Source organism: Coregonus clupeaformis, chromosome 12 (genome assembly GCF_020615455.1).
Source record: "Coregonus clupeaformis isolate EN_2021a chromosome 12, ASM2061545v1, whole genome shotgun sequence".
Classification (NCBI taxonomy): Eukaryota; Metazoa; Chordata; class Actinopteri; order Salmoniformes; family Salmonidae; genus Coregonus; species Coregonus clupeaformis.
Window position 1 is genome coordinate 42,963,735 of NC_059203.1, and position 13,775 is coordinate 42,977,509.

A 13,775-nucleotide genomic window follows, 5' to 3' on the forward strand; every position below is an offset into this window, starting at 1 on the left:
TCTCACCCCATTCCATAGACTTACAAAGTAATTATGACAACTTCCGGAGGATGTCCTCCAACCTATCAGAGCTCTTGCAGCATGAACTGACATGTTGTCCACCAAACCAAAGGATCAGAGAATGAATCTAGTACTGAAAGCATAAGCTACAGCTAGCTAGCACTGCAGTGCATACAATGTGGTGAGTAATTGACTCCAAGAGAGAGAAAGACAATAGTTGAACAGTTTTCAACAATTTAATTTCTTCAATAATGAAGGAGAAGCAAGAGAAAGAGAGAGATTTCGTCATTCGTCATACAGCTGATGTGTTGTTCATTGAAGTCCACAAATGAAGGGAAAAGGTGAAAGGAGGAGAGTGCATAGAGGCGAGAAGGAATACAACGTGGCTGCTATGAAAGTGAACTGTGTTTATGCATGATCAGGGGTGTATTCATTCCACCAATTCTGTTGAAAAACGTTTATTAAACGGAAGCAAACGGAACAGAAATAAAAATACCTGAATTTGTCCAATAGAAACTCTAGTTTGCAACCGTTGGATTAATGATTACACCCTAGATAAGCTAGATTCAGGCAAGAGTGTGCAAGGCGGTATTGAGTGTGTCAATGTCAATCCATGTGTCACTGTCTGTCATCTCAAATTTTTCTCTCGACCTGTGTCCACCTATGTTGTAAACTTAACTTTCATTCATAGGCTAGGTTGTAGCAACCTCATGATGGGATAGGGAAAATGTGAGTATCATGTAGTAGCCTAAACCTATCGATGTTACATTGAACTAGGTGAATGGAATATGAATGACAGTCATCCAACATGTTGTAATAGAAATAAGGCCATGCTCATAAAAAAAACATTGTCCTCCATCATCATAAATGTCACTGACCGCCACTGGTGTATATGTAAGGTATCAGTAGTGAGTCAGTGTGTGTATGTGAGCATGATTGAATGTAAAGAGTGTCAGTGTAGGTGTGTGTGGTTGAGTGGTAGAGACCTGAGTATGGGCATTGAGTCTGTGCAGGTAGCCAATGCAGATAATCTGTGGGAGAGAGGGAGGGCATGGGTAGTTAGCTATTCAACAATTGTATGCTATTCAACAGTCTTATGGCCTGGGGATACAAGCTATTTCGGAGCCTGCCGGACGGGAGAAGAGAGAACGGTCCATGGGAGGAGTCCTTTTCAGTTTTTCTGGCCTTTCTCAGACACTGCCTCAGACATTTCCTGCAATTCTATACATTTTGCCATAGGGTGTAGAGAAAGTGTTGCATTTTCTGTCATTTCTTCACATTTTGCCATGGGGCAGAGAAAAATGTACAGTTTTAAAGCTAATTTCCTATAATTCTACACATTTTGCCATGGACTGGCGAGAAACTTTGGCAGTTTAAAAGTACATTTCCTGCATTTCTAGACATTTTGCCATGACTTGTTCATATGATATCTGTGTGAGAGTGACTAACAAAATCAATGGGGTTCCCCTGGAGGTCAGGGCCCCTGAGCACATGCCCTGCGTGCCCGGTTGGTAATTTTTGGTAAGGTTTAGATAGCTGGCTAGACTACCTTACCGAGCAATCAAAACATTTTTAGCTGACATGAGCTAATTTAGTGACTGACATAACATGTGGAAAACTGCTGATGCACAACCAAATTTAGAAATTGCTCCTTGTGTATTCTACTTTTATATCTCTCCACAGTAAGTTGAGACCCCGACTGAGTTCCTAATGTGGCCGCGGGGCACTACACGCCACGCGTAGTCTGCGTATAGGAAGAGGCGGCTCTGCCTTATCCTAATGCCATTCAACTGACAAGTCTGGGCCCCAGTTACAGCAGCATGGCATTTAAATTACTTTTAACCTCCTCTGCCACCAAAGCCCTCTCAAACAAGATTATGAAATCCCCCCTACTTAGTCATTTGTGGTAATTAATGGTTAAGAAAAGACAATCAAGTCCGGGCCATGGCACAAATTATACCATGGCCCCTGTGCCAACCCTGCCCTAATTCCTCCAATGCCATAATCCTTTCAAAAGATCCAAAGGATGGTATATAAGCCCTAGGGTAGTTGAGAAGAATGGATTGGACTTCAGCAGTCAACTTCAGGAACTCCTGTTAACCAGTCCAGGATGGCAGAGCTAGGAGTGTTTGCTGCCAGGGGGCACGTCGATACATCAAGTGAATCAGGCTTCGCCTACACTAACAGCAATCACACCAAATGTACAGTACATTTTGTACAGTGTAGTGCCTTGGGTGATATAATTCGGTAGTATTGAAAGAGCCTAATTCTGTGCATTCCCCAAAATATTGTAGTTATTGTAGATTTACAGAGGGTAATGGTGTCCTTTTTAAACTAAATTGATGTTGCTAAAGGTCTTTTGTTGCAGTGTAGTTTCCTATAAGTTATTTCACAAACAGCAGACCTGCTATTTGTAACTGGCAGTAGCAGTACGCACAATACATTTAATTATTTGTGTCAGGACAATGTTTTTCTTGTTCATAACTTTTGATGCACACATTCTGTTCAAAATATTGGTTATTGTCCTCATATGACTATATCAATAAGTCAGGAATTGATATTAAATTAAAAATGTGTTTATATTAAAATATTATTTGTTTTATCTCTTCTTCTTTTGCAGATCCTTTTGAGGGCCCCGACTACCACATTGCTCCAAGATGGGTGCACAATATCTCAACACTTTGGATGATCTTTGTGGTCATCCCCTCAGTCTTCACCAATGGCCTAGAGTCAAGTTCTACATGATTACATGCTGCTTCCTCCCCCTGGCCGTGATCATCTTCTGCTACATTTCCGTGTGGCTGACCATCAGTGATATCAAGTGATATTTCAAATATACTATACTGTAGCAAGCAACTATGTTGTTCAATAAAGTAATGGTCAAGTGTACCTTTTGGAAATGCATATTAGAGGGTTAAATCTAACCAGTTGATATTCCTTCTGAATGACCACAGGTTGCCGTGCAGCAGAAAGATTCTGAGTCAACGCAGAAGGCTGAAAAGGAAGTGTCCAGGATGGTTGTTGTCATGATTATCACTTTCTGTGTATGCTGGGGACCTTATACCTGCTTTGCCTGCTTTGCTGTGGCTAACCCTGGGTATGCTTTCCACCCTCTGGCTGCTGCAATGCCTGCCTACTTTGCCAAAAGTCCAGTTATCTATGTCTTCATGAACAAACAGGTGGGTGTATTTGTCAGTTAGCTACATGTATTTTTACCCAGTAATAATGAAGTGGTTATCAAAGCACTCATGTCTACCTAAATGTAGACTTATATTTTGAAGCTCTTTCCTCATGTTCCATTCATCTTCTCTCTCTCCAGTTCCGTTCTTGCATCATGCAGCTCTTTGGCAAGGCAGAAGATGATGGCTCTGAAGTGTCTAAATAAAAAACAGAGGTTCCCTCCAAGGCACATGCATAAACCCCAGACAACCTCTTGGAAACAAATTGTGAATGTTCTGAGGAGATTTTCCAAATGTACAGTACATCCTCTTGTGTTTCTTAAACAAATAATTTCCCACAACTTTTTAGGAGATTATTAAGCTTGAACTCATGTGCAATGTGTGTAAAAAACCTTACCCACATAACCTAAATTGCTATAGACCACCCCTTGGAGTTTTTTTTTAATCCATGGTCTTCGAAACAACCAGAGAGTCATGTACTTATGTATACTATAGCTATTGGAGTGGTACATTATGGGAATATGTATATAGTACTACTATCAATGTCTTGTCAAGTGACAGAAAAAGTTGCCATCTTGGAAGGCATTCCCTTCACTCTGCAGTGGCTAAACTAGACAGCATCACAGCTAAGGAGAACTGAAATTAACTGCCATTGGAAATCTGATAATCTCAAAACTATGTGAACAATTTATGGTTTCAAAACCCCTCACGTTCAAAGTAACTTGAGAGGTAAACATTTTGTAGCCCTCTTGCAAAAACTACAATAATAAATAATACATGTAAATATATAATTGTGTATATATACAATGTATTTAACAATGGTTTTTTTTCTAATTAAAATACATTTAATGCATGTAGCAAAATGAAAATACCTTCTGGTCTCACTTTCCATGTTTATCCACTATTTATTCAATGTTTATTCACTGCTACCTGTTATGAATGATTGTTTAAAGACCAAGCTCACACGACACACCCCATATGAACTCTCTTGTAAAGCAGATAGGATAGAGATTATCTCTCCAATCAGCCTAAAGAACCAAAGTGATCCACTTTCCTCATCATTGGTTTGTATTTACAGCAGGAAAAGCTTGAACATAGAATGAAGTAAATGTAATTCGTCTGATTATCCCCTCAAAGACTACTTCCCTTTTTACTTCTTTATAGTAAAAAATTGTTATTGTCAAAATACGTTTTCTCTATTTACAAGTAATAAGAATAATTGTTAAGTCAACTATTTTCTTGCATGAAGAGGATAAGCAATTTCACCTGAATGCTGAGAAACGTGACACCAAAAGCACTTCTTATCCAAGAAGGATTAACCTTAAATTCAAACTTGGTCTTCAGTTCTTCCGGGTCAGCATACAGTAATTGAACTCTTTGTGTGTGTGTGTGTGTGTGTGTGTGTGTTAAACCATTTCTGATTTAGATCTTAATCTCGATGAGGACATGGCTGGTATAAAACCCCACAGATTGGGGTATACCATTTTGTTGGTTGCTAACACCACAACATGTTGTGATGTCACGAGAGGCTACACAGCTTTCAGCGGGATTGCTCAAGTAGTGCAAGGAGACCAGGTTCAATCAAAACAAGGATTTTATTAAAGGTCTTGGGAAACTAACGAAAGTATAACACAATTCTGTTCTCTGGTGTCTCTTTAAGGGTTAACAGTTCAGGGATGTCTCTTCCACATCCACAATCATAACTCTCACTCGCTCAAATAACTTTTCCCCAGTCTTACTGTATTCCACGTTGCAGCTAGTGGCCAACCCAGCAAAACGTCCTTCCAAATGTCCCACACGTATTTCCACAGGTGCATATATCCAAAGGTGAGTATTTCCCAAAGGTAAGTATCTCCAAATCCTTATATTCCTCATGGAAGTGGACGTGCAGCACTCTTGTCCTCCAGAGAGCCCAGGTTGGAGACTGTGTCTCTTCACCCCCCCCACACTCCCCTCAGTGTGTCTCTTCCCTTCCCAAACCTTCAGCTCATCAGCTCCTCATTTGTTTCAGCTGCGTGGGAAGATTGGCCATAGAGGGGTGGAGTTCCCGACCATACCAGCAGATGGAGCCATAGCTGTCTGGGTTTGCAGCCACCTCAGGGGATGTAACGTCCCTCCAGGACACAGCCTCTCGTGACATCACACATCCCCTCCTCGGGACCGACGTCCTCGTCGGGTAAAGGCAGCGAAGAAGGCATCACGCCGGGAGAGGGCGTCCGCATTGCCGTGGTGCTTGCCAGCCTGCTCTCTCTTCAACTCCTCCACCTCTAGGACCAGGGACTCAGCCTCCTGTTGTCTCTCCTTGAGTTTCTTACTGAACGCATCAGCCTTGGTTTTAGCAGAGTTTAGCTTCTGTTGAGCAGCTTTCAGTTCCTTCTCTCTCTCTGCCTCCGCATTCTTCATCTTGTTCTCCAACACCTTGTACTTCTCCTCTGCCTTCTTCTGGACCTCCTTACTACTGCGCAGGGTCTCCTCACACTCCTCGATGGTCCTGCGCAGCCTCTCCAGCTCCTCCTGTTGCTTATGGAAGGAGCTCTGTTGGAGTTTAGCCTGGAGGATATCTAACTCTTCTGTCTTCATGTCTAACTGTTGCTTTAACAAACGATACCTCTCAGCGGTCCCCTTCAGACCAGACAGTTCTTTGTCCAGATTCTGTAGCTCCGTCTCTGTGTCGGTCTGGGCACCTGCCATCCCTATCAGAGCCCGGGCGGGAGTGAGTAACTCGGAGGATTGCACCGGAGCCTTCCCAGGATGAGTCTTGCCTCTCCGTTTCCGAGGTACTCGGGTTATCCTCTCCTGAGACTCTCTCCAGAGTGGGTAAAAGGCTGGGCAGTCTCGTCCAATTAGGACAGGGACGGGGAGGGAATCAACCACCCCCGCTCGTCGTGTGTATGGTTCCCTGTGTGCTGGTCATTGTAAGTTCAGTAATGGGGTATTCTCTGGTGTCCCCATGGACACAGGAAACTGGGAGGACTTTCCCGGGGTCAGACACGTTGGGCCCACCAAATCCTTACGCACCAGGGTGGCCCGGCTACCAGAATCCAGTAAGGCCTCCACATCATGGTGATTCACAGTTACCGGGCAGGTGGGGGGGTCGATCTGGGCCGCCATCTACGACTCCCAAGAGCGAGGCAAAACGGTGTGTGGGTGCTGAGCTGGAGGACTCGCAGTGGGCATAGGTTCATCGGCTGGTTTCCCACACTGCCAGGAGATATGTCCCATCTCCCCACACCGGTAACACTGTCGAGTTTCCCCCTCCTGGTGTACTCTTCTTGGACCCGCCTGGTTTCTGGCTCCCCCTGGAGCCGGGATAAATCCTGACGTGGCTGGGTTCGAGACCTTGGGGTCCTTTGGACGGGTTCTTCCCATTTGTGGTGGGGCCGCACTCCTGGGGTCTTTTTCGGGAAGCATTCAGCATCTCCGCTGTGGCCTGGTACTTTTCCACAGCTTCCACGGTCAGATCAGCCGTGGTCAAGGCCTGTTGACTGATGAACCGTTTTGCCTCATAAGGCAGGGGCGCGTAGGTAACGATCCACCACAACGGCCTCCACCACCGCCGCTGCTGTATTCCTCTGCGGATCCAGCCATTTCCTTGCGATTCGGACAAGTTCATGCATCTGCGCCCGAGGAGGTTGGTCTGGTTGGAAGGTCCAGCTGTGAAAGCGCTGGGCCATACCAAACTTTGTGAGTCCATATCTGCTGAGGATCTCAGACTTCAGGGCATCATAGTCAGTAACCTGGTCAGGGCCCAGGTCCCGGACAGCATTCAGCGATTCCCGGTTGAAAGGGGGCTAACAGACCAACCCACTGTTGCTTGGGCCAGGCTTCCCTAGTGGCCGTGGCCTCAAATGCATGCAGGTATGCCTCAATGTCATCGGTAGCTCCCATCTTAGATATAAAGTCACTTGCCTTTATTGGGCGGGTATTTTGGACAACCCTCTGTCTCTGCAACTGCAATTCCTCTGCCTTCAGAAGGTTGGCTTTCTTTTGCTCCTCCAAGAGAGCCACGTTTGCTTGCATCTGGGCGTGCTGGCCAGCAACAAGGGCTTTCAATATGTCCTCCATTTCAGTCGGCGGGGAGCCTACGGCCAACTTGGAAAACTGGGTGATCAAACCTTCGGTATCCTCCTCTGACATGCACTATTAACGCTTGAGCGTGCCCGTATTCTCCACCATCTGTGATGTCACGAGAGGCTACACAGCTTTCAGCGGGATTGCTCAAGTAGTGCAAGGAGACCAGGTTCAATCAAAACAAGGATTTTATTAAAGGTCTTGGGAAACTAACGAAAGTATAACACAATTCTGTTCTCTGGTGTCTCTTTAAGGGTTAACAGTTCAGGGATGTCTCTTCCACATCCACAATCATAACTCTCACTCGCTCAAATAACTTTTCCCCAGTCTTACTGTATTCCACGTTGCAGCTAGTGGCCAACCCAGCAAAACGTCCTTCCAAATGTCCCACACGTATTTCCACAGGTGCATATATCCAAAGGTGAGTATTTCCCAAAGGTAAGTATCTCCAAATCCTTATATTCCTCATGGAAGTGGACGTGCAGCACTCTTGTCCTCCAGAGAGCCCAGGTTGGAGACTGTGTCTCTTCACCCCCACACACTCCCTCAGTGTGTCTCTTCCCTTCCCAAACCTTCAGCTCATCAGCTCCTCATTTGTTTCAGCTGCGTGGGAAGATTGGCCATAGAGGGGTGGAGTTCCCGACCATACCAGCAGATGGAGCCATAGCTGTCTGGGTTTGCAGCCACCTCAGGGGGATGTAACGTCCCTCCAGGACACAGCCTCTCGTGACATCACAATGTGAAGAGCAAGAGAAGACAACCAGAAGACAGAAAAAGCTGCCAACAGGTAAAGGCAAAAAACACAACTGTGGCAACAAACAACTGGCAAGGCAAATATTTTAGAACAATTCAATGACTGAAAGGGAAATAATATGTTGTCTTCTTGATTTGCATATTCTTCAGATACCTCTCAGAAATGGCAGAGAGTTGGGGAAATGATGCTTATGCAGCCAGGCGACATAACCAAGAGACAACGAGAGAATCTTCTTTCACCTACACCAATAGCAATAACACCAAAGGTGGGACAAGCAACTGTTTCTGCCTTGATTGCAACTTCCAATTCATATATTTTATTTTATTTAAATCATGAGGTTATGTTTCCTGTAAGTATTGATGTTATATACAACATAGATGGCATAAGTGAAATTGTGTTTCATACATATAATTTTTATGAATTAATATAATTGATGTAATTTGCATTGCTTTTGCATCTCCATTGATCATTTAAAAGCATGTAGTTCATCTAACCAGGCACTTGCACCTGTCATTTCCTCCTTACAAAATACCTTTCTCTGTTTTCTTTCAGATCCCTTTGAGGGCCCCAACTACCACATTGCTCCAAGATGGGTGTACAATGTCTCAACACTTTGGATGATCATGGTGGTCATCCTCTCAGTCTTCACCAATGGCCTGGTACTGGTGGCCACTGCAAAATTCAAGAAGCTCCAACACCCTCTCAACTGGATCTTGGTCAATCTTGCTATTGCTGACATTGGGGAGACACTTTTGGCTAGCACCATCAGCGTTATCAACCAGATTTTTGGCTACTTCATTCTGGGACACCCAATGTGTGTCTTTGAGGGATTCACTGTCTCCACTTGTGGTAAAATGCAGTTTTACATGGACTACAATTTTATCTAATATTTAACAAGGAAATTCTACATTGCTGCACAGTGCTGAGAAAGAGTAATTGGCAGTTGCTAGAACACCATAGCATAGTGACAGTAATCAGAATGTCTCTTTTGTCTAATTTATATGTATATCTTATGCAGGTATCGCTGCTCTGTGGTCTCTGGCTGTCATCTCCTGGGAGAGATGGGTGGTGGTGTGCAAGCCCTTTGGAAGTGTCAAGTTTGATGCCAAATGGGCTATGGGAGGCATTATCTTCTCCTGGGTCTGGGCTGCTTTCTGGTGTGCTCCCCCCATCTTTGGCTGGAGCAGGTGGGGATTTCTCTTATTATTTCACTGAGGATTCAAGTTCAAAATATGCAATTATTTAACCAATTTCTCTATCTCTCGCCCTCCACCAGGTACTGGCCTCATGGCCTGAAGACTTCATGTGGACCTGATGTCTTCGGAGGCAATGAGGATCCTGGAGTCAAGTCCTACATGATAGTTCTCATGATTACGTGCTGCTTCCTCCCCCTGTTCGTGATCATCTTCTGCTACATCTTTGTTTGGCTGGCCATCCGTGCTGTAAGTGATATTTTAAATATACTATACTGTAGCAATCAACTATGTTTTTCAATACAATATCGGTCAAGTGTACCTTTTGAAAAGGCATATTAGAGGGTTAAATCTAACCATTTCATATTCCTTCTGAATGACCACAGGTTGCCGCACAGCAGAAAGACTCTGAGTCAACACAGAAAGCTGAGAAGGAAGTGTCCAGGATGGTTGTTGTCATGATTATAGCTTACTGTGTATGCTGGGGACCTTATACCTGCTTTGCCTGCTTTGCTGCGGCTAACCCTGGGTATGCTTTCCACCCTCTGGCTGCCGCAGTCCCTGCCTACTTTGCCAAGAGCGCCACCATCTACAATCCAGTTATATATGTCTTCATGAACAAACAGGTAAATCTTAACAAGATTTTCAGACATTTTTTTTTATCTTACTGATTTCATGTTACAAAGCTCTAACAATACACATTTTTCTAAATGTTTCACAATTGCCTTTCTTGTGTACATTTATTTTATTTTTAAAAGCATCAGCTGATGATGTGTTCGCTCACTTTGTAGATAGACACACAATTTCAAAGTCTTCTTATGTTTAATTATTCCTCTCTCTCCAGTTCCGTTCTTGCATCATGCAGCTCTTTGGCAAGGCAGAAGATGATGGCTCTGAAGTGTCTACATCAAAAACAGAGGTTTCCTCTGTTGCACCCGCATAAACTCTCCCTATTCATCAAACTGATCTGGAAACAGACATGTATGAAAGGAACAAAAATGAACTTCTCTACATGGAACTTGTATGTATGTTTTGCTGCCATGTATTTAATCTATTTCCAAAAGCTAGTACAGCCTCAAAACATCCTCTGAATCAATGTTGATCTGGGGAGAATTGTACATATTAATTTGTAAATTGTTTATAGTACACTGAGAATTGAACATTCATATAAAATTGTTTGTTCATTTATAGAATTTCTGCCATGAAGCAAACCTTTTATTTTAGACAGACTTGCAAATACACAAAAATGATTTAAAAATAAATGTGTATGTTATGTTATTATTTTATGTTGTCTTATGTCGTTAATATTACAATACGATAACCCATGATAACCCCCATCTGCTACCTTCTCATGGTAAGCCCCTGGAAACTATATCATATACAGTATACAGTATATAGGATTTTTATTTACATCAAAAACTTAAATGTGAATCAGAGACAGATACTGATATAATTATGATAATCTCATATCTCACAAACAAGCACACATCATTTTTCTATTCAATATTAATATTGTATTGAGATGGTACAACATGAGTTAGTATTGAAAGTGAATGCGTGATTTCTAAATAACGGATTTGGTATGGAGTCCGTAATTGTAAAGGATTATACAGTGACATTGGATTGGTCATACCAGTTGAAGTGGTCATAATCTTGACCTTAGAAACTAAAGTGGATGGAAAGGTGACCCGGACTGGCCGGTTAAGACACTCCTTATGCAAGGATGCTTGATCTGAAAACTCATTATGTTAATTCACCTTTCGGACACGTGTGTCTGAAAGAACAAAGACCCCAACCTTCAGACAAAAATGTCTGTTTACCGGCAGTGATCATCACAACTCTCCTCAACAGCTGCAAGACCTGGACCATCTAGAGCAGGGTTCTTCAATTCCGGTCCTGGAGGGCCGAAACACTTCTGTTTTTTATTTCTACCTGGTAGTTAATTGCACTCACCTGGTGTCCCAGGTCTGAATTAGCCCCTGATTAGAAGGAGAGGATGAAAAACAGAGGTGTTTCGGCCCTCCAGGACCGGAATTGAAGAACCCTGATCTAGAGTCACCACATCCATAGCCGTGGGAAGTAGGGGTGCTGGGGTGTAGCACAATTTTAGAAAATCCCAAAAGTAGTGCACTGGGCCTTTAGTAGTCCTTTTTTTTTGTATGGTCGACTGCACCGGAGTCACTGCTCTACAAGGCGCTACAATGATCAACCAAAGACTGAAATGAAAAAGTGCAGCGTTAACCCTACCCAGATGGAGGACACTGCCGTTGAATACTCCATCTGGTGCCAGCTCTGCCAGCAAGGAGTGCAGAAACTCGAGGAGGACAGGAATGAGCTACGGAGAAGAAAACATCTCAAGAGACATGAAGCTAGGAATGCACCTACACCCACAATCTGAGACTTCACATGTCCTGTCTGCAAAGAGCCACACAAAGGCTTATCATCAGATAAGATGGACTACCACAAGCAAGTAAGTGTGTGTGTGTGTGTGCTCATTTTGGAAGTGGGCTGCTCATTTAACTGTTACATGGAGCAGACCTTTTCTGACAAGGTTCTTCAAGGGATAATGCGAAATTCTGGCATTGTTCTACTTACCCAGAGTCAGTTGAACTTGTGGATACAATGCAGTATGAATGAAGTTAGTGGTAGTTTCACAAGACGGATATAGGTGCAAGTTAGTAGCACTGATATTTGGCAGTCTGCGCCACGTACATAGGCTTACAGAACGTGGCCTCCAGATTGCAGGCCTGCCTAAGACTAAAGCAAAGCAATTGGTTAGGAACTGCTCTGTTTCAGCTGTTATGGACATCCTAGCTGTTTGGAGAAGAAGGTGCTTTCTGTATCCTTAAGTGTCCATGCATACAAATACCTTTGACATGTTTGAATCATTCATGAATGTAATGTGATTTATGGATTCAAGTAAAGTATTTCAAATGTGTGGATGGGATGGTGAGAGGGTCCTGACCAATTATTTATATATACACTAGATGACTGATAAGGGGCGCTGTGTTGAAGTCACCGCACCTACATCTTGGCACCCTCACCATTGTACAAAATATTTTGGAAGCTATAGAAATGCATGTATTAATGTCTACATTTGTTTTTGCCTTGTTTATTCTATTACACACACCTTAATGCATACTTTTAAATTATATTATGTGAGCTAAACATATAAAACATCTAAAAATATACATTTTCCTTAAAGTATAGATTTTTTTGATTACTAATGTTACAGTCCCCACTACAACAACAACATACTTAAATACATGCTATTTTGTCCTTGAAACATTTAATTTAATTAAAATTCCATTCATTCCCATGGAGGACTGCTCCTACTAGGTAGTGCCAATATGGCCAACCGGTGGCTTCAAAGCCTCTCTATGGCCAATACATAGTATCCGCAATCCAGGGTTTATATACAGTTGAAGTTGGAAGTTTACATACACTTAGGTTGGAGTCATTAAAACTCATTTTTCAACCACTCCACAAATGTCTTGTTAACAAACTATAGTTTTGGCAAGTCGGTTAGGACATCTACTTTGTGCATGACACAAGTAATTTTTCCAACAATTGTTTACAGACAGATTATTTCACTGTATCACAATTCCAGTGGATCAGAATATTACATACACTAAATTGACTGTGCCTTTAAACAGCTTGGAAAATTCCAGAAAATGATGTCATGGCTTTAGAAGCTTCTGATAGACTAATTGACATCATTTGAGTCAATTGGAGGTGTACCTGTGGATGTATTTCAAGGCCTACCTTCAAACTCAGTGCCTCTTTGCTTGACATCATGGGAAAATCAAAAGAAATCAGCCAAGACCTCAGAAAAAAGATTGTAGACCTCCACAAGTCTGGTTCATTCTTGGGAGCAATTTTCAAACGCCTGAAGGTACCACGTTCATCTGTACAAACAATAGTACGCAAGTATAAACACCATGGGACCACGCAGCCGTCATACCTCTCAGGAAGGAGACGCGTTCTGTCTCCTAGAGATGAAAGTACTTTGGTGCAAATCAATCCCAGAACAACAGCAAAGGACCTTGTGAAGATGCTGGAGGAAACAGGTACAAAAGTTTCTATATCCACAGTAAAACGAGTCCTATATCGACATAACCTGAAAGGCCACTCAGCAAGGAAGAAGCCACTGCTCCAAAACCGCCATAAAAAAGCCAGACTATGCTTTGCAACTACACATGGGGACAAAGATCGTACTTTTTGGAGAAATGTCCTCTGGTCTGATGAAACAAAAATAGAACTGTTTGGCCATAATGACCATTGTTATGTTTGGAGGAAAAAGGGGATTGCTTACAAGCCGAAGAACACCGTCCCAACCGTGAAGCACGGGGGTGGCAGCATCATGCTGTGGGGGTGCTTTACTGCAGGAGGGACTGGTGCACTTCACAAAATAGATGGCATCATGAGGAAGGACAATTACAGTGGGGAGAACAAGTATTTGATACACTGCCGATTTTGCAGGTTTTCCTACTTACAAAGCATGTAGAGGTCTGTAATTCTTATCATAGGTACACTTCAACTGTGAGAGACGGAATCTAAAAAAAAAATCCAGAAAAT

General features: G+C 43.0%; 2 protein-coding genes across 2 annotated transcripts; both read left to right on the forward strand.

Annotated features, from left to right (window-relative positions):
- The first annotated feature begins 2,741 nt into the window (after positions 1-2,741).
- On the forward strand, positions 2,742-3,385 carry LOC121578671 (red-sensitive opsin-like). The gene is made up of 3 exons (XM_041893052.1): positions 2,742-2,814; positions 2,953-3,179; positions 3,320-3,385. The coding sequence occupies exons 1-3, from the start codon at positions 2,742-2,744 to the stop codon at positions 3,383-3,385; spliced, it is 366 nt and encodes a 121-aa protein (XP_041748986.1).
- Positions 3,386-7,983: 4,598 nt separating this feature from the next.
- On the forward strand, positions 7,984-10,375 carry LOC121578254 (red-sensitive opsin-like). Its single transcript, XM_041892475.2, has 7 exons — positions 7,984-8,037; positions 8,154-8,269; positions 8,557-8,853; positions 9,023-9,191; positions 9,281-9,446; positions 9,584-9,823; positions 10,042-10,375. The coding sequence occupies exons 2-7, from the start codon at positions 8,167-8,169 to the stop codon at positions 10,138-10,140; spliced, it is 1,074 nt and encodes a 357-aa protein (XP_041748409.1). The 5' UTR covers positions 7,984-8,037; positions 8,154-8,166; the 3' UTR covers positions 10,141-10,375.
- Positions 10,376-13,775: the final 3,400 nt, after the last annotated feature.

What these genes read in the sequence shown, in the direction of transcription:
- LOC121578671 (XM_041893052.1), top strand. Translation starts at nt 2,742, where the DNA reads ATGATTACATGCTGCTTCCTCCCCCTGGCCGTGATCATCTTCTGCTAC. An exon ending in CGTGTGGCTGACCATCAGTG is followed by an intron (nt 2,815 to 2,952) that starts ATATCAAGTGAT and finishes CTGAATGACCAC; the next exon opens with AGGTTGCCGTGCAGCAGAAA. An exon ending in ATGTCTTCATGAACAAACAG is followed by an intron (nt 3,180 to 3,319) that starts GTGGGTGTATTT and finishes CTCTCTCTCCAG; the next exon opens with TTCCGTTCTTGCATCATGCA.
- LOC121578254 (XM_041892475.2), top strand. Translation starts at nt 8,167, where the DNA reads ATGGCAGAGAGTTGGGGAAATGATGCTTATGCAGCCAGGCGACATAAC. An exon ending in CAATAGCAATAACACCAAAG is followed by an intron (nt 8,270 to 8,556) that starts GTGGGACAAGCA and finishes GTTTTCTTTCAG; the next exon opens with ATCCCTTTGAGGGCCCCAAC. An exon ending in CCCATCTTTGGCTGGAGCAG is followed by an intron (nt 9,192 to 9,280) that starts GTGGGGATTTCT and finishes GCCCTCCACCAG; the next exon opens with GTACTGGCCTCATGGCCTGA.